The sequence below is a fragment of the Biomphalaria glabrata genome, chromosome 6 (genome assembly GCF_947242115.1).
Source record: "Biomphalaria glabrata chromosome 6, xgBioGlab47.1, whole genome shotgun sequence".
NCBI lineage: Eukaryota > Metazoa > Mollusca > Gastropoda > Planorbidae > Biomphalaria > Biomphalaria glabrata.
In genome coordinates this window covers 50101082-50126650 of record NC_074716.1, presented here as the reverse complement: position 1 = coordinate 50126650, position 25569 = coordinate 50101082, and the positions used below count along the sequence as shown (strand labels likewise).

The following is a 25569-nucleotide window of genomic DNA, read 5'->3' as shown; positions in this document are numbered from 1 at the left end:
CATGGCTGGGAAGCACTCTCTCTCTCGATCGCTCCTCATGGCGTGAAGCTGTGAGTCTCGGAGTCTCGAGATTTAAAGCAAGAAGAGTTGCCAGGGCGAAAGAGCGCCGAACCAACAAAAAGCTGAGAGAAGAAGCAGGCCTATCTGCAACTGACCAAACCCACCCATGCCACGTATGCGGCCGGATTTTTAAAGCGAGGATTAGACTTTACAGTCATCTTCGAGTCCATAGGAAATGAGAAATGTGCTCATCTTCGATCACGAAAGAGGATCTCAATATATTGCCTGGCAGGCTAAACACTGAACAATAGCCTCGCCCAGGGGCTTCGTATCACAATTCTGCTGTTTGTCAGGTATTTGTACTGTGTGTAACCAGCCTGTTTAATACGGTAGGAACATGACATAAATAATTGAAACTAAGGAGTTTACATTTTCCGACAGTCTTTATAGCGGCTCCGTAGTTCAATGGTAAAGCGCTTGGGTTCCGAACCGAGAAGTCCCGGGGTTCGAATATCGGTGAAGACTGGTACTTTTAATTTTGAGATTTTAAGGGGTTTGAATGTAAAAAATACCTTTTTAATATTAAAAACAAAGCAAATTATACACTGAAAATTCTATAAGTGTAGTCAAAGGGGTTTTGAGTTTAAACTCGCCTCCAGTGGAGTTTGAAGATAAAAAAAATATCTCTTCAATATAAAAAAAAGCAAATTATTATTCTAAAATCTATGAGCGTAGCCAAAGGGGTTTTGAGTTTAAACCCCTCTTCAGAGAGGGTTTGATGCTAAAAAATACCTCTTCAATATAAGAAAAGCAAATAACTCACTAAAATTATTTGAGCGTAGGCAAGCCAATGGAGGGGTTTTGAGTTTATACCCCTCTCCTACAGATGGCTTTTTTTTAAAAGTTTAAAACCCCTCCAGATGGTTTTGAGTTTAAAATTCCCCTACAGAGCATTTTGATGGGGAAAACCTCTATCAGCAATATTATTCTAAAGCAAACTACAGTTACCAAATTCTATGACCGTAGCTAAATGGGGTTTTGATTTAAAAAAAACAAACTCCAGAGATTTTTTAGTTTAAAACCCCCAACAGATGATTTTGACGATAAAACTTCCCTTTTCGATATAAAATCAAAGCAAACTACAGTCACCTAATTCCACAGCATATTCAAGAGAGGTTACACATTTCTACCAGTGGCGGGGCTCCATTAATAAAGTGCAGTGAATAGTCATCTGCAGAAATTGAAAAACACTAAATATGGCTCAACAAAGATGGCTAAGACGGATTTTAGGAGTCAGTTATAGAGATCGCAAGGAAATCAAGGAAAAAATCGACCCCTTAGTAAGATTGTGACAGCGTCGCATGATGTTTGGCGGAATGTAATTGAGAAACAATGAAATTTATAGTTTAGTAAAATTGGTTAATTACTAAGATTATATGAAACTGTCAGTCTATTTGTTAAAAAGACTGAAGACATTATTTCTCCCACTTCCCATTCTCGCATCAAGTTGAAACTTTGCACAATTATTTATTGCACCTAACAAAACGTGAATCAAATTTTTAAAGTTAACCAACAAGTCCGTTGATTATTTCTAATTAAGTATCTGTCACGATCATCAATGGTGTTGATGTCACAATCTAAGATGGTGCTACTGTCACGATCAGACTTGAACTTTATTGCACCATCAATGATCGTGATTGCCGAGGATCTTGAAATGATCTTTCAATAAGATGATCGTATAGAAGTAGATCTATGTTGATGATACGATCATATAGAATGTTGCCAATTGATAAGAGGATCATCTAGGTCTAGGAGTTACAACTTGACAAATATGATCTAAGTACGATCTAAATTCAATGAAGAAACTTCTCTTCGTTAAAAAACAATTACTTTAATTAATAACTTGAAAACACTATACACAAATAGTTACAATAGTTAAAATGTACTTGAATAACTGATCTATTCAATAATATATCTGAGTCTTGATACGAATAAAATATATATTCTTAACTACATACAAGTTAGATCTTATCTCTACAAATATTTACAACCGACTGAAGCTATTTTTCATTTTCGCCCGGGTTTCAGCTCGTAATCACGTGATCAACAACTTACTCCTCCCAGACCAACCAATCATTGCAGTCTAATGTTTCCCTGCTATTTCGAGCTAAGTCGGCGAACAACTCAAAACTGTTACCATATATGGTCATAGTGTACGTGACAAGTATATTGTTTGATGTCAAGAAAGGAAATAAATTATACATTATTGATAAATATATATATATAGTCGTAAATGTGGAGTTCTTCCCCTATGATAAACTTTCCCTCATTTTTTTTAAAGCATTTTATATATATTGCTTTGTTGGTATTTAAGTTTCTTGTTGTGTGTTGTGAACTTATCTGTTATTATATGCCAGAATGTCTTGGTGTCCAGGTCAGCATGTGTGTGTGTGTACTGTGTTTTTGGGAGCTTCTTTGTCATGCGTGTACAATAAAGCCTACGATAGAGACATGTCTTCCACTAGTATTGTATAAGGCTACTACATGCTTGTTTTTCTATTTTTCTGTATCTTGAGTTGTTGTTTTCCACTGAAAACTTTTGGTGTGCTCTCCTTACTTGTGTGTGTAGTGAAAGACTGGTTCGAGTTGCTTCTACAGCCTCAAATGTTTACGCTTTTAAAGTCAATTCTCAATTTACTTATTCTATTAAAGATTTTTCTTCCTCTTGACAAGGAGATTTATTATTTATTCATATTTTGCTTCAGCAGTTTAAAGTTTATTTGACAAGCCTTAATTGCGCTTTAACTTTAGGACTCCATAGTGTCCAAATAGCATTAAATTATCTTTTAAGTTTATCTTCAGACTTTCTGCTTTCCGGAAATATTCTATTTCGTCTCCTTGGGACAAAACAAAATAATTTGGACATTTCTTTAGCACATCAAGGTATCTGAATAGCATGGATCTCAGAGAGTCATTCCTTGACATTCATTTTGTAGGACATGAGTTTTAAAGTAGTTCCCCTTTCAGACCTTGAGATCTGTTTGGCATCTCTGGCCCACGGTTAACCAGGGTGTCATGTGGCCAGCACAATAATCAACCGCCTTTACTTTTCCCCAACGATTGTCAGATACCCATCAGAGCTGGGTGGACTCAGGGGAGCCTTAAGGATCCGTGAGTTTAAAATCCCAATCTTCACCAGGATTCGACCCGGTACCCATAGGTTCGAAAGCCAAACGCCTTGACACTCAGCCACCGCGCCACCACAAGTTTTAAAATCGTAATTCCAATTTTGCTCTCCCTATTATATCCCATAATACGCAACAAATAAAAGTAAGACATACATACTTCTAGTTTCAAATCGAAGAAATCTTTAGTTCTTCATACATGTAGATTAAAATCATTTTTGACTAAGGTTAGTGAAGAGCTTTAATTGTATTTCTTTATATGTAGAATTAAGCTTTTTTTAAGCTTATTTATAAATACAAAAATAGAAGTAAGACAGCAAAAATATGAGTAGAAGGAACTGTCAATTCATAATATTAATTCATGTTTCTCAACAAGTGAACATATAACGTCATATTAAACAAAGAAATTACAAAAATCTGATAAACAAACATAATTATATCAAATAAAATATTTCAACTTTTATTTTTAGCGGCCTTCGAAAGGGGAATAAACGCTATTAGTTTTGTGTGGTCTGTCTGTCCGTTCGTCCGTCCCGTTTAGATCTCTTAAACTAGAAAGGATATTGAAAATCCGACATCATGATATTTTAGACCTTTCAAAGTTCTGATACAATGGCTACTTTTTTCTCTTTTGAAAGCGAAAAATCTAATTTTTTAAATCAACTATGCAAGCAGCTTTTTTTTTTATAAAAATACACCATTTTCATTTTTACAACTATTGACTATTAATAGTAACAAACACGGGAAGGTATTTAGTAAGGGAGATTACTATTTACAATATATTTAACACATTTATGCAAACGGTTATATTTTTTTAAATGTTTTTTTTTATAAATGTATTGCAAAGTTAAGTAAGTTCTGTCATACTAATTACTACATTTATAAAAAAAAAATTGTTACTTTCTTTAAAGAAAAAAAAAATGTATTTAATATGCATATAAGCGGAACATTATTTAAAACAACATTTAATAAGTAGTTCCTTCATATAATCACGTAAACTGCGGGGTTGCGGTCCATACCTGCATATCGTATCCTTTTAAACGAAAATATTTTTTTTCTTGAGGCTTTGAATAAGATATTGACCCTTTACAAAACAATTAGATCAATTAGAATTAGATAATCATTATATAACATCAGTTAGGCCAGGTTCACATCTAACTTCACCTTCACTTTCAACTATTCCTTGGTCTGCTTGACCATTGGGGCACCACACAAGATCTGTCAACCTTCTTTTTCTATTACTCCATTCTTCTCTGTCATTTGCCTTTGATAGAATTTCATTCTGATATTATTTCTGAAAATATTGAAACCTGCCTTTTTACCTGCCTGGGTGACACACTTCGGGGGCCGATTTTTAAGTTTGTGTTTCCACACAAACTGTCTTTGTAACCTTGTTCATTATTATTTTTATTAAAAATGCTACACTTTTTGCATTTTAATAAAACTCTATACTGTGAACTGAAGAGTTACTTTCCTTGAATAGCTTACATACTTAAGTACTACGGTTTATACCCATTTAAATTCGCCTTTGTTCCATAGATCTGACAGGGATACAATTTAATGACTATACACATACACAGTTATGAAGTAACACCATGCCAGAATTATAACATTTCACTTGTTACAGTCAGCATTTTTTTTCTCGTTTTTACAAAGTTTAAATCAACTTAATCTGTCTGTCTGTCTGTCTGTCTGGTAAAAAGTTTGTACACGTTATTTCTCCGACATCCAATCTCGGATCAAGCTGAAATTTTACACAATTATTTCTTTTCACTGACAACACAAGAATTAATTATGAAAAAAAAAAATTAACCAATTAGTTATATCTATAATATAAAGCAGAAAGTAAGGCGTATGTATTTATGTATGTATGTATGTATGTAAGTATGTATGTATGTATGTATGTATGTATGTATGTATGTATGTATGTATGTATGTATGTATGTCCGTAACAGAAATCAAAACCATTTGACCAATCTTGATAAAACTTGGCATAAATGTTCCTTGGGTACTTACTGGTACCCTGACGTATGTATAGTAGTCCTAAAACAAACTTAAGACCCTCAAAAAAAAAAGTTGCCAAACTCTATGAAAGTATGGATGGCTTTCGGTGCCTTAGTGTTCAATTATGACATCACTTGTAGGCATTGTCAGGATGAATACTTGTACTTTCAAACCTACTTTAAAGCAGTGGTCTCTAAAGGGGACTAATTCTGCTTATACCGACACTTTAGTCAAGTATATCTGCCTAGTTACCTGCCTGGGTGGACCACTTCGGGGGGCCGATTTTGAGTTTGTGTTTCCACACAAACTCTCTTTGTAACCTTGTTTTAATATTTTGCTTGTTTTTTTTGTTTGTTTTTTAATTCACTCGTGTGTCGTCATAGACAATGAATAATTGTGCAAAAGTTTCAACTTGATCCGAGAACGGTGGAGTGGGAGAAACAACGTGCACAAGATTTTTAACTACACAGACAACAAGAGTGATTTGATATAAGCATGGTAATTAATCATTGTCTTGTCTGTTGTGCATAGCGTGTAGTAATTCGTCCAGTGTGTATTATATGTCAGTTCTTTTAGTCGCATTATACAGCATGATATAAGCTATAGCAAAGGCTTACAGGGCGTCGTCTGCTGAGCTCTGACATTGTGTCATGTGACTTGTGTTTGCATGAATTGATTATTACATAATACATGGGCGTCGTTCGTGTTTATGAAACCACAAAGCCACAATGTAGAACAAAACCAAGACTTCTAAAATGTAAAATTTAATGTAATTTATGCCGAGCCCACGTGATGGATTTTTTTTCTTATTCCTACGCTGTACCACCACCTATCCCTGAAAGGTTCTCCATCACAGCGTTGAATGAATCCCATGAGGGACACTTCCCTTTAGGAGCTCACGAGGAAGTTATCAAAAGTTTCTCCAAGTTTGACCACCCGAAAGGACGTTTCCCTCCCCACGGAGACACGCTGAGGTCTGGAATATGCCTCCGAGAGGCTGAACATCGTCAAGAAGCTAGCTGGAACGAAATGGGGAGCGAAGGCGGGTGTGCTGAGATCACTCTGGACATGGGCGCAGTTCGGTCTCATATGAACTACAGTCTACCTGTTCAGGTCTGGGCGTCGCAAACAAAACTAGACGCTGTTCAGAATCAAGCCATCAGACTCATATGTGGCACGTTTCGCACTACGCCAATTGCCGCCTGCGAAATTATGGCCAACGTGCCGCCGTTGAGTTTGCGCAGAGAGCGAGCCGTCCTGATAGCTCACGAGAGATACTGACGGCTGGAGGAGGGATGCCCGCTCAGAAGTCTGGTCGACAACTGGGAGAGCAAGAGACGTCTCAAAAACCGGCCCTGCTTCATGCACGTGGCGCGTGAGCTGGTCAGAGCGATGAATCTGCCGACAGAGCGGGCTGCTCTTTCCCCGTTCGGTTCCTTTCCCCCTGACAAAACTTTCGGCAACTTTTCTCCAACTTTGACTACCCGAAAGGACGTCCTCCCCCCCCCCAACCACCACCACGGTGACACGCTGAGGTCTGGAATATGCCGCGGGCTAAGATATCCCACGGTTACCGTCACGATCTAAGAAATAGTCATGCCAAACTTTATTGGTCAAATCTTATTTATTTTTATTTTTTAAATACGGTACATACCTAACTATTGACTTTATTAGCTACCCTCGATTCGAGACCAGTTGTCATAGTAGGCCTGATCACAGACCTGTGACAACGTGATATTGGTCTTCACTGACCACAAGCTGTCACGTCACAGGTCTGTGTTTAGGCCTACTGTGACGATTGGTATCGCTCGAATGCCATTATGTTCTTATACATTAAGCAATTAACTCTTTCTCTCCGTAATTATTTACCACATTCTGGTGGAATCAACGCTGGCATCGTCAGTTAGGAGAGAAAGAGTTAAGATGGAGGTTATGAATTATTTGGGGCACTAACGTTGACTGATTGTAAAATATAATATAAAATTTTAATATAATATAATACAAAAAATATAATATAAAAAATATAATATAAAAAATATAATTTATAACTTATAAGCGCTGCTTGTGAGTGTGCATGTGTTTCGTGTGTGAATGTTGTTCGTATTTGCATCTTTATTGTTATTGTACGGTAGTTACGCTGAGGTTGTCAATTGTAGTCAAACTGAATTTCCATTTGATTGGATCAATAAAAATTATCTTATATTATCTTATCTTATATAAAGTAGACTGATTGTGAAAATCAACTTTGATTTTAAAATACAAAGGCAAAGTCAACTGTACTGTATACCACAAAACAAAAGTCACATGCCAGTAGTCTAAATGTTAAAGAACTTAACATCATCCAAGCTCGATCACACGACCTGCAGACGATACAGTGGGGTTCCCCCGCCAAGACAAACATCCTGTTGAGCAGCGGTTCTCAACCTTTTTAGCTCCACCAGCCCTAATACAATTTTTCCCTAGGCGGCGACCCCAAACCATAAAGCTATTTTCGTTCAGGTAAATGTGACCTAGCTAGTGGTAAATTTTCTTCACGACGTGATTAGATCTTCTCCATGGAAATGCTTCATCCCGCAGTGGCGTTACGACGCAGTTGATGGACAGTAATTTCAGGTGTTGAAAAAAGTATTCTGCAACAACGAAATTGTGGTCCGCAACAATTATTTTCGAATAACAATTAGTTAATAAAAAAAAGAAGTAACTACCAATTAAAATCACTTCTACGTTCCATGATGGTACATTCACTTAAAGTGTCATTCGTATCCCCTGGCTATATGTCAGTGTTCTTAGATCTACCTTTGTTATTCCCACTTTTTTATTGTATTAATACTTGACGATCGTTTCATAGTTTGTTTAATAATAATAATATAATCTAAATAATTTTACAATCCTATAGTATTTGAAATATAAATGTATATGTATATATGCATATGCTTGTTACAACACGTTAGAGACACATACAATATATATATATATATATATAAACTTCCGATAAAAAACACCCCCCAAAAATATCAATTTTCTGATTGTCTTTGGGCGACCCCTCGAAAATGGTCATTCGACCCCCCAAAGGGTTCGCGAGTCACAGGCTGAGAACCCGTGTTGTTGAGAGTTACCTAACTTTGTTTGAACAGCGACCCACTTCCCTCAGCTTGTAGACACGGCCTGGCCTGCCCCAGGTGAGACCTGTTTCGCAGAGACACGGGCCTGGATACTTTACCATCTTGTAGTATTTATTTTCTTACACTCAGGTCTGCTTCCTATCTGCTATAAAAAAAACATTCTTTCCAACTAGCACTGACAACGAAACATTATTACTTAACAAATAATACGAACGCTAAGACTTAGTATCTAATACTAATAATAATAATAATAATAATAATAATAATAATAATCATTATTATCCGTAAGGAAATTTGTCTTGCAATTTGTGCATTACACCAAACAAAAAACATTATAACTATAAGAAACCAAAGTGTACATTCACACCAGACTCACTCATAATTTACATGTGACAAAGTTTATACCAGATTGTACTTATTTAATGATTTGATTGCCAGGGGAACAAAAGAGTGTTTGTGTCTGTTTGTCTTTGCTATCGGTGTCTTGTATCTCTTTTGTGATGGTATATTAGTTGTCGCTTGAGTAAGTATTTGCTTAGATAACAAACAGCAACACACACTTCCGAATTCGCTAAGGGGGATTAACTCTCACACAACATAGCATCACATAGCAACAGTTACCATATAGAAATACTTTATTGCAGACAAATTAAACATACGAATTATCAGAGACTTCATGTTGATTAAAGTAGACGTCGAAGCCATCATTTTATTACGTCACATCTTGTCAAGTACTTTTCACAAAAACATTCACAACAAATAATGACGTTATATAAACACATGTACATTTCTTTTCCTCTTCATTAACAAACATTTCCTAAATATACCTTTACAGTTTTACATTTATTTGTTGTATTTTGAACACTGCATTTCACAATCATTTCTATTAGAAATTCTAAAATTAAATTTCCTCAAATCAATCTGAATAATTCTCCACCTTGAAATCAATAGTTTTTGTTATTATAAAGTAAAATTCCCCTTTCGGCCCTTGCGATCTATCGGGAAGATGGTTTTAAGGTCATCTGTTTCTTTCGCCAACGGTCAACGAACAGGGTGCCATGCAGCCAGCACAACGACCAACTGCTGTCAATCAAAACAAGAACGGAGCGGTACAAAAACTCGTTCGTACCTCACTCGGTCAGACTCTATCACCGCCACTCATTGAACAGGGAACATGAAATGCACCAAGATACCTGTGTGTAGTCCCTGAATGAACTCTTTATGTTGTGTCTGTTGTATTTATGTGTATGTTTCTGTTGTGTTGTCTTTATATGAGAAAAGAGTCCTTGTAATCACAACAAATTTCCGTAAGGATCAATACAGCAGTCTTATTCTTAGTTTTTACTTTCCCCAACGAAAGTCAGGTACCCATTAGGGTTGGGTGGACTCAGGGCTCCCTAAAAATATTAAAATTCAAAATCCTAATCTTCGCCGAGATTCGAACCCAGGACCACAGGTTCGGAAGCCAAGCTCTAAACCAATCAGCCACCGCGTCCCATTTTGATATTATGCAAGGCTACTATTATAAACAAGATCCCCATATTCAGATATAATAAATTGAAATTATAAATCATTTTATTTGTTAACTTTGGCTACTTTTATTAAACAATAGGCAAGTTAAGATTGAATTAAGTTAATTAAAATTGTAATTGTTACCATTAGCTTCAAACAAGTCCCCGACAGTATTCCTAACGTTAAGAAGTAATGGACATTCCAACTATATAGTTGACCTCCTTTAGTCTTAGAGCGACCATGATTAATCTCGAACACTTTTTCATGTGGCTGTGGAGCCCTATTTCGGAGAGGCACTCCAGTAAAGTTGGAAAAGTCATCTCCAGTTTTTTTTTTGGGTTAGGGCTTTGAATAAGCGAGATGAAAGCCTGGGCATTGTTTATGGTCGGAACGATGTCGCCCAATCAGCAGTTCTCCCCTCTCCGCGCAGCTGATGTGACTAAAGGAACGGAATATCCGATACAGTTTGGGATCAGTAGCGCCGCAGGATCTGCCAGGCTGTAGCACGGTGTGCCACAATCTGCCTAAGGGTCACCAGTTTCTGATTTTTACTCGGAGTTGTCTCCCAAAGCCTTTCTGAGCTTCAGATGAAGCCACAAGGCACCGAAGGTTTGGATTCATTAGCGTTTTCAAGATATGCTTTAGATTCTGAGCATTTGCATGTTTATATAAAATATCACCCGAAAGATAAGTCTATAAGATATTGACCTACTTTTTGGTGTGATATATAACTTGTCAGAGACAAACATAAAATACTTGTATGATACTCCAAAGAAACTAAACTTTAACTTTTTTATATTATTATTTTTATATTATCATTTTTTTTAAATGTGGTCTATTCAGATTATATTTTCTCTTACAATAAAGAACAAGACTAACAGGTTAACGCATCCACGTCCAGACCATATAATACTGTTGAGCAGTCAAGGTGATTGAGAAGTTGTATATAGTTCATGATCATTTGCACTGTTCATTGTAATATACCCGCCGGTGTTCATCAATTATAGCGTCATAGTCACAGATATAGGAGCATATTATTTTTTTTATTGGGTTGGTTTTAATCATGAATTATATCTAATGACAATTTTTTTTTTAGGAAACCTCAGAATTTGCACTATTCTATTTAACTTCGTAATCATAGGAATCCTTGGGCATTAGGCCTCTTTTTATGGGGCTCTCCAGCCTCTTTAGTGGGTTTTTAATTTTTATTTGTAAGTGCTCACATTTCACAAATATTAAATCATAAAGAATTAAAGAGAATTTTTTTTTAAATAACCAATATACCTGCTGTAGCAAACAAAATATTTTATGGAAAAAAAATTATTATTTTAAAAAACATTACACTCTATTTTAGTTTTTAAAATTTGCATTATTTCGAACAGTATTAGTGAAGATCTCTTAATCGCTACGATTCTTTGAGCAACTGAAACGAAGTGATAAATTTAATTATTATTATAAAGATTATAGAAATTCATTCGGTCTGTGTGTCTGTTACAAAGTGTCTGTCTACACGTTACTTTTCCCGCTTCCCATTCTTGTATCAAGTTGAAGCTTTGCACAATTATTCAATTATTGTATTAATTAGTCCTAACAAAACATGAATCAATCGAGAAAAAAAATGAAATTAATTCTTAAGTAGTTGTTATATATTAATTTTGTTTACAGTTTTAAAAAAAGGGAAATACATCTTACAGTATTGAGATATGCGGCTGTAAATGTACAGTTCTTTCCCTTATATAAGCTCTTTTTAAGTATATTTGCTTGTTTCTCTTCTTCTTTCGTGTCTTGCATCGGTCTCTCTTATGAATATTCCAGATGTATACACAATCTCTAGCCTAGGACCACGATGAAACGGGATAGATCCGAGTGTGTTTAACCCTTAAAGTGCTGTGCTGTTTTACAACGAGTGCCACCACAAGTCTGATGTTTAGAGGCTAAACTACCACACGCGTTTTAAGGGTTAACAAAAAACAAAAACAAAAACATAGAAATGATTGCCTTATGTTAATTACAAGGGATGTCAAACAGCCCTACCAAGTTCAAACTCGGTTCTGCTCATAAGACATTGAAATAGACACGCATACATACAAACTGGAGGCGCGGTGGCTGAGCGATAAAGCGCTTGGTTTCTTTGGGGGTGGGGGGGGTCCCTTGTTCGAATCCTGGTGAAAACTGGGATTATTAATTTCGGGGATCTTTGGGGCGCCTCTGAGTCCACCCATTGCCTGATATTAGTTGGGGAAAAGTAAAGGCGGTTGGTCGATGTGCTGGCCACATGACAGCTTCGTTAACCGTAGGCCACAGAAACAAATGACCTTTACACCATCTGCTCTATAGATCACAAGGTCTGTAGGGGGATAGTGACATTACTTTTACATACAAACTAATTAAAGAAATATCTCCTCACTTCAGTTTTTAAAAAAAGCTCTAGCCATTATACATTATGTAATAATAATACTCATCATTTCAACTCTGCCTGTTGTCCAGTCTACAAATAAAAACAAGCTAAATATAAAAAACTATTTGGAAAAAAAAAAGGCATATCAATACTGTAGCTTTTAGCTCCCTTTTTCTATACGGAACGAAGTGAATTAATAACCACTAATTGATAATCGAATTGGTTATTTATTTTTTATTGCTTCATGTATTCGTAGTTAGCACAATATCAACTTAATCCAAGAATCGGAAGTGGGAAAAAAGCGTGTGCAAAGTTAATAGAGAGGAGAACTGCACATATACAGCCACATATCTCAATACTGTTGGATTAATTTTCCTCATTTGATACCCAACACAATAATTAATTACCAATGGTTAATTAAAGAATACGTTAATTTATATTTATTGTTAATTATTATATATTCGAGATTCGAACTCAGGACCCCCAAGTTCGGAAGCCAAGCGCTTAACCATTCAGCCACCGGGGACCCTAGTTATAGGATTATTGGTGATTTATTATTTTGTTGGATATCGAAATAAGGGGAATAACTGATACTTAATGAGAGATGTGGATGTATATATGGATTTAGTCCCCTTGTTACGTTTTGTCACGTTTTTTTCTCCCACTTCCCATTCTCGGATCAAGATGAATTTTATAAAATTATTCACAGTCGATAACAATACACGAATCAATCCAAAAATAAACAAACTATTTACTCAATTAATACTAATTAATTGATTTTGTCTTATATGGCAGAAAGGGAGCTAAACCCTGCCATTTTTTAATCAATGGCAGTAATTAGCGGTCAGCTTTGTCTTTGAAAAAAGTAATCTTTTTTCTTGGGGAAAAAAAACTCATAAACAAATGTCGATATCTACATTCGTTGTAAGCTACAGGTTGTCAGTGGCTAACTTTGACAAAACTAGCAACATCCTCTTCCTCCATTTTTTTTCGCCCCCTCCTCCCCCCCCTCTCCCTCAACGGTCCCGCCACCCATAGCTGTCAAACAGATCTTAAGGGACGAGCACTGCCAATCAAACAGCACAGCAAGGGTAGAGTTATCTTCCGTAAACAAGGACCCAATGAATATTGATGTGACCTGCCACCGTGACAACGCGGTGGGCAGAGTGGCTTCCTTGGCGACTAGCAACAAGAGGTCAGAGGTTATACAAGAGGGATATGGACGGTCTCCTTGACCTTGTTTTTATAGACACTGTGATTAACAATCCCTGCAATTTGATGAAGTTGTCCCCCCCCCCCCCCCAATATCGCACTGTTCTGGACGTTCCCGTAGTAAAGACTGAGATATTGATCGAGCTTTTCACGTGTTTCTCTGCCAACAAGAAGGATGGCTGCCTGGCCGTGCGGTTTGCGCCTTGGACTGTCGTTCGGATTTATCGACGGTCGAGGGTTCAAACCCTGCCCGCTCCCATCCCCCGTCGTCCTGCGGGAGGTTTGGACTAGGAAGTAAACTATCTTCAACTCTGAAGGAACATCCGAAACACGTCAAACATTTTACAAACAAACAAACACGAGAACTGTGTGTGGCCAGCACGACTCTAGTAATAATTCCATAAACTTGTAGACCCGACGGATGTCAGGCATCGTCCGTTTTTATTTTCTTTAAGTATTTAAACTCAGAACTTTCACACGGAGAGGAATCCCCTCCGAAAAAAACCCCACAAGTTTCCATAAAGAAAAACAATTGCAAAACAAGCAAAACATAATAACATTTTTTTAAGAAAGCTTATCTAAGGGGAAGATTTACACATTTACAACTATACAATTCAATAATGTATAACCCAATTCCCTTTTTCAATATCAAAACAAAAATTAATCGCCAATAATTAATAATCATAATTAATTGATTAATGTTTTTTTTTAATTGATTCGTGGTTCGTTAGGTACAATAAATAATTGTTCAAAATTTAAACTTGATACGAGAATGGGAAGTATTAGAAATAACGTGTAATGAATTTGTACCAGACAGACAGACAAACAGACAGACAGCTTTGTAAAAAAAAATGTTTTATATATTTCGGACGTCCCATAGAGAGGAAGATTATAACGACATAGCAGGCAAGAGGGCGGGGTTTGAACTCCTGACCATCGTAAGGACAATTAGAAGATCATTAAACACGAAGAGGTAGCAGCACGACGAGGTAGCAGCACGACGAGGTATCAGCACGATGAGGTAGCAGCACGACGAGGGTAGCAGCACGTGGAGGTAGCAGCACGTCGAGTTAGCAGCACGACGAGGTAGCAGCACGACGAGGGTAGCATCACGACGAGGTAGCAGCACGACGAGGGTAGCAGCACGTGGAGGTAGCAGCACGTCGAGTTAGCAGCACGACGAGGTAGCAGCACGACGAGGGCAGCAGCACGACGAGGGTAGCAGCACGTGGAGGTAGCAGCACGTCGAGTTAGCAGCACGACGAGGTAGCAGCACGACGAGGGCAGCAGCACGACGAGGGTAGCAGCACGTGGAGGTAGCAGCACGACGAGGGTAGCAGCACGTGGAGGTAGCAGCACGTCGAGTTAGCAGCACGACGAGGTACCAGCACGACGAGGGTAGCAGCACGTGGAGGTAGCAGCACGACGAGTTAGCGGCACGTGGAGGTAGCAGCACGACGAGTTAGCAGCACGTGGAGGTAGCAGCACGACGAGTTAGCTGCACGTCGAGGTAGCAGCACGACTAGGGTAGCAGCACGACGAGGTAGCAGCACGACGTTGTAGCATCACGACGAGGTAGCATCACGACGAGATAGTGAGCGAATAGTCCGTGAGCGAATAGTCGCGTGAACGAATTGTCGGGTGAACGAAATGTCTGGTGAACGAATAGTCGCGTGAACGAAAAGTCGTGAACGATTTGTCGGTGAACGAAATGTCAGTGAACGTATTGTCGTGTCCCCCACGACGAGGTAGCAGCACGACGAGTTAGCAGCATTATCCTTTAATGCTGGGGCATCACTGTGCTGTAAAGAATTAGTTAAAAAAAAACAATTATTAAAGTGTGAAGTGTGTTTTTTTATATACATATTGTAGATATAATAGATATGCCACTAATTCGTTACTGTATCTATTTTAATCTTTTGAAAAAAAAGTCCTGCTACTGGCAGCGCCCTCTGGCGCAACGAATCAAATATTATTTCTGGGCACAGTATTACCCAAACTGCATAATGAGATTGGATTTAACGTTAGCATATAAATTATACATATCTAAGTCAAGTGGCGCCCCCAAGTGGGTAAGCGGTTAAGCAAGAGCTACAGGAATGAGTAGAATCTGTTGGCCACTGTCGTTTTGAATGAGATCAATCTAGATACTTTAAAGCTAACATGTAGCTAATTTGTTTGCCATAGACTGTATCATACATATTTTTTTTTGGGTATACACACATTCTCTCTCTTTTTCTCTCTCTATCTCTCCGTCTCTCTCTTACTCCCTCTCTCAATCTCCTCGCTCTCTTTCTCTTTCTCTCTCTCTCTCTCTCTCTCTCTCTCTCTCTCTCTTTTAGACACACTGACACTCATATACGCGTCAAGATAAATAAAATGTGTAATCAAGATATTTTTTTTACACTTTAGTTTCTAGTAGTTTCGTGTTTCTACACAGAAGAGTGATTGATGAAGAGAGATAATTAGAAATAAATTATTTTTTAATTTGGGTTCTGCTACAAAGCTTGTATCAACTCTATCTGTCTGTTTACAATCATTTATTTTACCAAATAACACTAGAATAAAAAAACAACAACACAATTTGTTAATTAACTATTGATACTAAATTACTTTGTTTGGTATCTCGATCAAGGGAAGCGTAATTCTAATTGACTGAAGTGGTGAATTAGTCCCCTTTATGGGTCGTCGTCTGAGTCTTAGTGAATACAAACCTGAGCAATAGGTCGAGACTATAGAAACAATAGATCACTAAATAATCTTCCATTTTCATAAGCTCTCCACCAGCAGAGCGGTTAACGTGTTGGCTTGAGAAGGCTTAAGCCATGAGCTTGATTTCAGGCTCCCCCCCCCCTTTCCTTTTTATTGTTAATCTAGATCTATTACAAATTTTAATTACAAGACTAATGTCAACTAATTGATACAATTACGCTTAATAAAAGCTTTATTTTTAAAAAGTACTTTTTTTAAAATTTTCTTGTTATGAGTTCTGAACTATTCAATTATATTAATTTCGTAAAAGAGACATTCTATTATTTCTTCACATAAGCAATTATGTCCGCATGCAATTGGATATTGCGTCATCAGATTTTACGTCTGAAAATTTAGAGACGGAATTTTAGATTCGGCACCTTTGAGACAACTGCCGGAAGCGCTACCTCACGACTATGCTATCATAATAATGCTTGTCTTCGAGTCCGATGATTAACGAGGAATGTAGTATTTCACGTGGCTACTCAGACCCATCTGTGACCTACATATTTTGCCACACAGGGCAAGCATAATCATTGTCCGCCGGTGGTAAATTAAGATTTTCTTTTCGCCGTCTGCGTCTGTCTTCGGCAGCGGATTTTTTTTTTAATCTCAAATGTGTAACCCGCGGCCTTTGTGAGTGACCTCCAGCTGTCTCCTTCTGAAGCCGCGTGCAACCAGGTTCTCCCTTCTATGTCAGCTAAGGCAAGTTGGCGCCTAAGCTGGTCTTTAAAGCATAATAATAATATTTTATCATATCGTTTCATTTGTTTAAGGCAAATAGATACAGAAATCTTCATTAATCATGAAGTTCAAAATTAATGCAAATTTTTTAAACTAAAATAGAGTGTAATGTTTTTTAAATAAAAAAAATAAAATTCTAAGACATTGTGTTGCAGTCAGAGAATTAAAAGTCTGAACGAAGTGGCAATGGCTATTATTGTGTTGCAGTCAAAGTGGCAATGGCTATTATTGTGTTGCAGTCAGAGAATTGTAAGTCTGAACGAAGTGGCAATGGCTATTATTGTGTTGCAGTCAGAGAATTGTAAGTCTGAACGAAGTGGCAATGGCTATTGGTCTCCACTACCCACATGTTGTTAGGTCGCTGGTTGCACTAAGGCTTGGTTTCTTTCCACTAAAGCTTGGTTTCTTTGCATTCATTTCATAAAAAAAGATGCCATATCATGTGTATACAGTTAAATGGAGAAGCGATCAATGCGACCATATTTCAAAACATTTTTAAAGCTCTGACACGCGCATTATGTGCATTATGATAGACATTTTTTTGGGGGTTAACTAAAACGTAAAGACCCAAACAGTGAAAGAAAGACAACAAGACTATACGCCCATCAATCAAACTTGAACCAGGATACATGGGTAGAAAATCAACCTTTAAAAAACTTTTTGATTTCACAATTGAAACCAAAATGTTAACAAAAAATATTCAACATTGTTGTGCCCGGACATTATGCGTGTAAAAAAAAATGTATAGAGGGCAACCAATCAGTTATTGCTGATTGTGTAACACTACCGTGATGCTTCCTTAGGGGCGGACTTGGTGTCATAATCGGCCCTGGTACTACCATCCAGCCCAAAAATTGCATGTTATTCATTAATTATGCGCATCTATTCGTACCCATTCTCCTAATATGTGAAGTTCTATAAGGGGTCGTTCGTAAATGACGTCACGCTCTAGGGCGCGGGGTGGGGGTTGAGAAAATGTGACACTTTGTGACAAGGGGGAAAAGGGAGGGGGGGGGTTTAGCGATTTTGTGACGTCACAAATTTAAAATTCAGACATTTTTACTCTTCAAAAATCTTCGAAAAAAAAAAAAAAAAACATTTTTAGGTACTAATTTCAACATGAACATCTCAGGAAGTTTTATTCTGAAATAAAAAGCATTGAAACTAGAGAGATATTTCAGTCTTTAGATATTTCAGTCTTTAGATATTTCAGTCTTTAGATATTTCAGTCTTTAGATATTTCAGTCTTTAGATATTTCAGTCTTTAGATATTTCAGTCTTTAGATATTTCAGTCTTTAGATATTTCAGTCTTTAGATATTTCAGTCTTTAGATATTTCAGTCTTTAGATATTTCAGTCTTGTTTGAGTTCAAGTGAAACCATCCTGTTGGCACTGCCGACCTGAGAAGTTCACGTTGTTCTTCTCACAAATACTAAAATCTTAAATTTCCGGGAAAATAACGACATCAAAGTGTTTTTTTTGAAAATTCAAAACTCTAACCTGAAAACAACATCAAATGGAGAAAAAAGTTCAATTCAATTTATTGATCGAAAGATCAGCTGTGACATCGCATAAAGGACTTCCCGTGTGTATACTATCGATGAGCACATGAAACCTCTTTGGGAAAAAAATGGATGAGGAAATAAATAATTTGAAATAAATAATCTTTTTTTTTTATTTTTGTGACGTGACGCAGAAAGGGGGGGGGGTGTCGGAGAATTTGTGATACTTTGTGACAAGGGGGGTGGGGTCAAAAAAGGTCACTTTTTTGCGTGATGGCGTTTACGAACGACCCCTAACCCATTGAAAACTAAACTGGCATTTGCCTGGGTTACATAACTTACTGTATTTCTTTGAGCTTCCGTAGAAACTAAAGGCAGTTCCTTTCGAAAGAATCCAAATATCAAGAACTTCGATCGTGTAGGTACACGTGTCTACAACAGAGGACAATAGACAACCTAATGATCGTCATGTTTGAACAATCTCTGAACGATATTAACCTTAATTACAAACTATGACTTTATAATTGATGAACGCCTGCGGTTGTATTACAATGGACAGTGTTAATGATCCTGAACTATATACAATTTCTCAATAACCTTGACTGCTCCATAGTATTATATGGTCTGGACGTGGATGCGATAACCTGTTTGTCTTGAGTGCTATTGTAAGTGAAAGTATAATCTAAATAAACCAAATAATAATAAATATAAAAAGTGGTATACTAGGCCCCTATGTAATCGTTAGTACAAGCGCAGCCATAATCAATTTTATTAATTTTACGATGATTCGAGCATGTCCTTACAAAACGAATCTTTATGACTTTGTGAAATATAGTCCATCTGTTGTTTATTCATCGCTTAGTTATGATGAATAATTGAATTTCATCAAAAGAATAGTCTACAGGTGTTAGAATAATTAAATATAAAAATGTAATGCGAGGGCCACTCAGGACACTGCTTCCCCGTTCCAAAGAGAATATTATCGTGTTGTGATTACGGGTCTAACTGCATTTCCTAGCCGTCCATTCGACTTTGGCCCACCGGCTTATTTGAGTGCCGACCCTACGGGCACTTGCCCAAAAGCCCATCTGGCCAGTCCTCCGCTGATGCGTATACAATGGACCTCATTCACAAATCGTAAACAAAAAAGTTAGTCACGTGATTATATTGATAAAACAACGAAAGAAAACTGTCACGTGATAGCCTTTGAGTATTATAAATTAGATTGTAATTTGTATAGAAGAGATAGAGAATCACGTGGCTAAAATGTTGTTTGTTTACGATTAGTGAATGAGGTCCATTAGTAGAATAGCAATGCGTAAAGAGCAGTGATTACCAAATGGTATGTCTATAACAAGAATATTAAGGCATTGTTCTTTTCGCACCTGGTAGAAGAAACCAGAGCGAGCAGGCGAGACTCTTTCACGTTACGTCATTTCCTTCATGTGTTGTCGCATATAACATAGACGCTCTGACATGTATGCATGACCCACTAGGTGAAGAAAGGTCGCACGCCACTGGTATGTACTTGATGAATTGCATACTTTTTATGAATGGCTCTAGATTTCTCTTCCCGCCATTTTTAATCTTGACGTCTGCTTAACGTGGTGTCCGGGATTTTAGTTTTTAAAAAAAGGTAATCCATTCTCATTCCTTTAGTTCACTGAGCCTTGCATTTTGTTGGAGCTTATTTTTTAAATGTTTGAATGTGCAGGCTTAAAAAGTGTTAAAGTAATGAGTAGAAATAGTTTACAAAAGTATAATGATCCTTGTTACTTGTAAAGCATACACTCTCTCTCGCGACTTTTGGAAGATTTTGAATGAGACTCTACAGCCTTCCCCCCCCCCTTTTTGTTTTTTCATAACTGATCGTTTCCTACGTACATCAAGCGTGAGATTTATAGGTCAGAGAGAAGGGGACGTAACTCCACTTGAGAAAATTGCAGACGATAATTTGCATTTTTATTCTTATCTGAGCCTGCTTTCCATTCTACTATAAATATCTTGGCCAATTCCTAATGTCGGATCATAAAGTACAATAGAGCTGATGTTATATGCAGAGGCGTATTCATACTTTTATATTTACCTCTCATAATGTAGAAAGTTCCCCTTTGAGACCATTCGGTTTATAGGGCAGATGATGTAATGGTCATCTGTTTCTGTCGCCCACGGCTAACTAGGGTGTCAACCGTGTCATGTGACCTGTACAATGACCAACCGCCTTTACATTTCCTCAACTAATGTCAGGTACCCTTTAGAGCTGGGGGGGGGGGGACTCAAAGTCGCCCTAAAGATCCCGAAATAAAAAAAAAACACTCTTTCTGAGTATTTCATTACGATTACTTTTTCTACTTATAAATTAGGGTTTAGTGTTTTATGTATTATATTTTATTCTTCTGTGTCTCCAGTTGAGTGATAATATAAAATCTTTGTATTTGTATTTGAAGGTCCACCTACAATGATTTGTCCAACGTTGTTGAACATTAATCTTTGTTTTTAATCCATTAAAAAAAAAGTGTAAAATGTTTTGTTTTGTTTTTGTATGTTTACTTTCTTCTGTATTTGTGTATGTTGATATTGTGCATGATGTTTTCAAGTTGAGGTCAAGTGGATGTTCCCCTGTCAGACCTTGTGGGCCATGAGACATATAATATTAATTTCAATTTTTTTTTTATGGCCGACGGTTAACGACGGTGTCATGTGGCTAGCACAACGACCAACTATTTTTACTCCCCCCCCCAAAAAAAAAAAGTTCACTGATAAATGGAAGTGAACTCGGGACCCTTCGGTTTGGAAGACAAGCCACTGACCACTCAACCACCACCATATGTTTTTATGTAATGCCCCACCGAATCCTTCTGCAAATGTTCTCGTAGTTCACCTTCAGCTATCTCTTAGTCTGTTGGACCGTTTGGGGCACCACGCAAGATCTGCCAACCGTCTTTCTCCATTTCGCTCTCTGTACCTTGGATAGAACCTCTTTCAATGGCAGGCCCGTCCATTCTTTTTTTTTTTTGTCTTCCCATCGCTTTCTCTGTCTGCCTCTTCTTCTTTTTCCTGGTACTGTTCCTTGAAGGAAGGTGTTTGCGAGCCCCGAAGACTTTGTAATATGGCCATAGAAGTTTGGTTTCCCTTTTTTACAATATTAAGCAGGTCATCCTGGGGTCCAATCGCTGTAGTAACCCTGTCTCTAATCTCTTCATTTGTGATGCGGTCTTTGAATGTGATACCTAGGATCCTTCTGTAGCGTCTCTGGTAGTTAGAGAAGTTAATATCAACCCATTCTCTGTCTGTCTGTCTGTCTGTCTGTCTGTCTGGTACAAACATTTAACACGCTATTTCTCATTCTCGGATCAAGTTGAAACTTTGTGCAATTATTCATTGTCCCCTAACAAAATATGAATCAATGAAAAAAATTAACCAGTTAATTAATTTTGTTTGATATAGAAAAGATAAATAAATCGTACAGTATTTAGATACATTGCTGTAAATGTACAGTTGTTTCCCTCATATAAGATTTGTTTATTTACGTTTTTTTTTAAATTTATTTCGCTTGTTTCTTACTGTAGTCCACCTTGCAATCATTTTCTTTGAAAGTTTAAAAAAATAAAACAGACAACGGAAATAACGGAATAAATTAAGAAAAGCAAGAGAAAAGAAGAACGAGAGAGAGAGAGAGAGAGGAGGAGGGGCGGGAGAGAGAGAGGACTAAAGACAACAATCCTGAGATGGGTTGAGAGAACGAAAGAAGGAGAGCGATGTGTGTGAGAGTGAGAGAGAGAGCGTACCTTTCTTCAAAGTTTGTTGTGTATTGAACGTGTGTTCAAAAAGGAGACTTCTCTCCCTTCGTTCGGAGCTCTTGTGTGCTTAGAAATAAGCGTTGATGACGTCCGTGAGGAGTTCAGTGTCTCCGCTTGTTCTGTTACCTTGGTGATATGGCTATCTCAGTGACGGTGAGTGATAATTAGCTTCTGAGCACACTTATATATAGTAGGACGTCAATTAACGCCCCATTCGCTAAGCTGTTCTAATTTTAAGTTGATATTAATTCTAATTACTGACTTTCTGGGTCGATACTCTTTTCCTACTATTGTTCTCTAGCATTACCATAGTGTTATCACCCTGAGGATCATGGTGGCTATCAAATAGTTACATGTTTGGCTTTACACTAAACCGCTTTTGGTTTTCTAAATAATCTGAACATTAGACTTCTGTGAATAGTGTTTGTCATATAAAGCTTCATGAGTTTGTTTCTATCTAAAAAAAAAAACAATAAACTCTTGAGAGGTGTACAGGGTGTGAAATTAGTTTTAGTAGGTTCTGTGACTAAAAGATATGAAGCTGATCCAACCATCAGGCTTCTTAACTTCCTCCTGCTGAGGTCACGCCGCCCTGGGTGGAACATCAGCCCAGGTCTGAAATTTTGGGTGAAATTCACATGGATCCTCCTCGGACTCGAACCCAAGGGCTTCTGTTCGTTAGTCCAAACGTTTGGCCACTTAGTCATGACTGCCTGGTCGTGCGGTATCGAGATCGATCGTTACAGAAGGCCTGAACAGGTCGTGACCTCTGACCTCTGACGTTGCAACGAGGTATTAGTGTAAACTGCCCTCACGCTGTGACGTAGCAGGTCAGTGTTCAGGCCTTCTATAACAATTAGTCTCCTGGTATGTGCTTTAGACTGCAGTTCGGTTGTCTCGATGGTCCCGGGTTAAAAAACCCTGCCCGCTCCGATCCTATCGTCCTGCGGAAGGTTTGGACCAGGAAGTAAATTATCTTCAACTCTAAAGAAATATCCGAAAAATGTAAGACCAGTTTACAAACACAAAAAAACATTATATAAATATAACTCACGGAAAGATGATTGCTGTACCTTCAATAGTGTTGTAATAATGTCAATATCTATGCAGCCAGAGAAAAAGCGTAGGAAACGTTGAAAAGGCTATGTGGAAAGGAAAGGGCCGCCCAGGGCAGCTTGCGCCCTTGTCACCCCTTATAGCAGCTCCATGATGTCCGTTTCTTCAGGGTGTTGTCATTAATGTCACTGAGACAAAATGCCAGTGGCTTAATATCACCCTCGTTAGGACATCTTATTTGTTTGTTTTTTGCGGCCTTCGAAAGGGGAATAGCCGCTCTTGGTTTGTGTGGTCTGTCCGTCCGTCCGTCCGTCTCTCTTTCTGCCCGTTTGTCCCATTTAGATTGAAAAAGCTCTAAAAGATATTGTCTCGCTTGCTTTACTTTCTGAAGAAGCGAAGTCTATATAAACAGCTGTACTATATAGACAGCAGTATCCACCTGGTCACAGCTGGATTCACAACACTTTAAGGCTGTGCAGCCGTGCATGCCCCAGCTTCTATATTTCAAAAATAATATTTTTTTTACCTAATAAGAATATTAAATATTAGAAAATAATGCAAAACTTACAAGTACTTTATTTCTTTATTAACAAATAATACCTATCTTATCTTATATGATACAGACGTTGCTTCAAAAAAGAAGATGATTACGTCCTACGCGTCATGCATTCAGTCATGCATATTAACCAATGACTTAAATTCTAACAAGTCAATGGTTTTCCTGGCTAGCTCAGGCAACCCATTCCATGCTCTAATAGCACTAGGGAAGAAGGGGCAATTTTAAATGCATTAATATAATTGATATTGAATGCTAAAGAGGTTATAGGTTTCCACTATAACTCTGCCCAGAGCCTGCACTTATAAAGTCCGGCACTGCACCTTGTGCTTCCTTCAAATTGGCTAAATCTAGATCCCGATGTAAAAATTAATAATAATACAGTATTTTTGAACGTTGTGGTCAAGGAGGACGGGAGCTTGGGGGCCGTGACGATGGGTACAGGTTCGTGCCTCAGTACAGGTCGGAATTTAGAATGGAAGGGCCTAAGCTCTCTCTCTCTGCAAGACCAGTTGACATTTAGTGGGTGAACTAAGTTAACACGGTTGATCGCTACGTCGGTCGCTAAACACCTTTGTCCCCTTGGGAAGGAGTCAGTGACATACGCACACGTACAAAAGGGAGGAAACTCTCTCTCTCTCTCTCTCTCTCTCTCTCTCTCTCTCTCTCTCTTCTCGCATTAGTGTCTGAACTTTGGGAAAACTATGTCATTGCATTTTGTAAAGTCTATTTCTTGAGTTGTCCTTCCTGTTCACCCCTCAACTTGTATTTCTAGATTTAATTTTTTTTTTTACTTTTTTTTTTTTTACAAAGCTTATTACCTCCCTCTGTCTGTCTGGTTACGCGTTTTAAACACTTGCCATTGTCAATCAAGTTGAAAGAAAGTCTGCACAATCATTCCTTGTTCCCAACAGAATATGAATCAATTGAAAAAGTTGACAATTAGTTTACTTTTGAGCCTTCTGTCCTAAAGGCTTTCTAAATTTAGTGATTTTACTAAAGGTGTTACTCTAGTGAAATGTGAATATTCGTTTGTTATGAATCTCACTGCTCTATTTTGTGTCTGTTCCAGTTTTTTAATGTTTTCTTGAGTCGAGGGGTCCCAAACGGAGGATGCATATTCTATTATTGGCCTAACCAAGGTTAAATAACATTTTAGTTTTATGTTCTTATTTGATTTATAGAAATTTCTTTTAATAAATCCTAATGCTTTGTTTGATTTTTTTGTAGTTTCATCAATATGTGGATTCCATGACAGTTTTTCATTTATTATAACACCTAGGTATTTTGCGTTTTTAGTCTGTGTTACTGGTTTGCCATGAATAAGATAAGTGGAATTAATTTGTTTTAGTTTTTTTGTTACTCTTAACAACTGACATTTTTCTGTGTGGAAAGACATGCTCCAATTTGATTCCCATTTCTGTAATTCATCTAATTCTCTTTGTAAAATATCTGTGTCCTGTGTTGTTTTTATTGTTCTATATATTATGCAATCGTCTGCAAATAATCTGACTTTTGTTCCTGAAGTAATGCAATTTGGTAAATCATTTATGTAAATTAAAAATAGTAGTGGACCCAATACTGTTCCTTGAGGTACACCTGAGTTTACTGTTATCGGTGTTGATTTAGAGCCATTTATTATTACAGTTTGTTCTCTCCCTATCAGAAAATCTTTAATCCACTGATGCAGTGAACCATTAATGCCGAAATATTTTAATTTTTTAAG

The 25569-nt window shown here is 37.5% G+C and overlaps 1 protein-coding gene across 4 annotated transcripts in view; it reads left to right on the top strand.

The window, feature by feature from the left end:
- Positions 1 to 25569, top strand: part of LOC106076442 (uncharacterized) — a 116534-nt gene that overhangs the window by 41281 nt on the left and 49684 nt on the right. The window contains exon 1 of one of the 4 annotated variants that reach the window (XM_056032267.1): positions 22198 to 22384. The exons of the other annotated variants lie outside the window; for them this stretch is intronic. Coding sequence (XP_055888242.1) covers positions 22367 to 22384 — 18 coding nt within the window. The 5' untranslated portion in view covers positions 22198 to 22366. Of the gene's footprint in view, positions 1 to 22197; positions 22385 to 25569 lie in introns of those variants that run through there. 4 annotated transcript variants of the gene reach the window in all.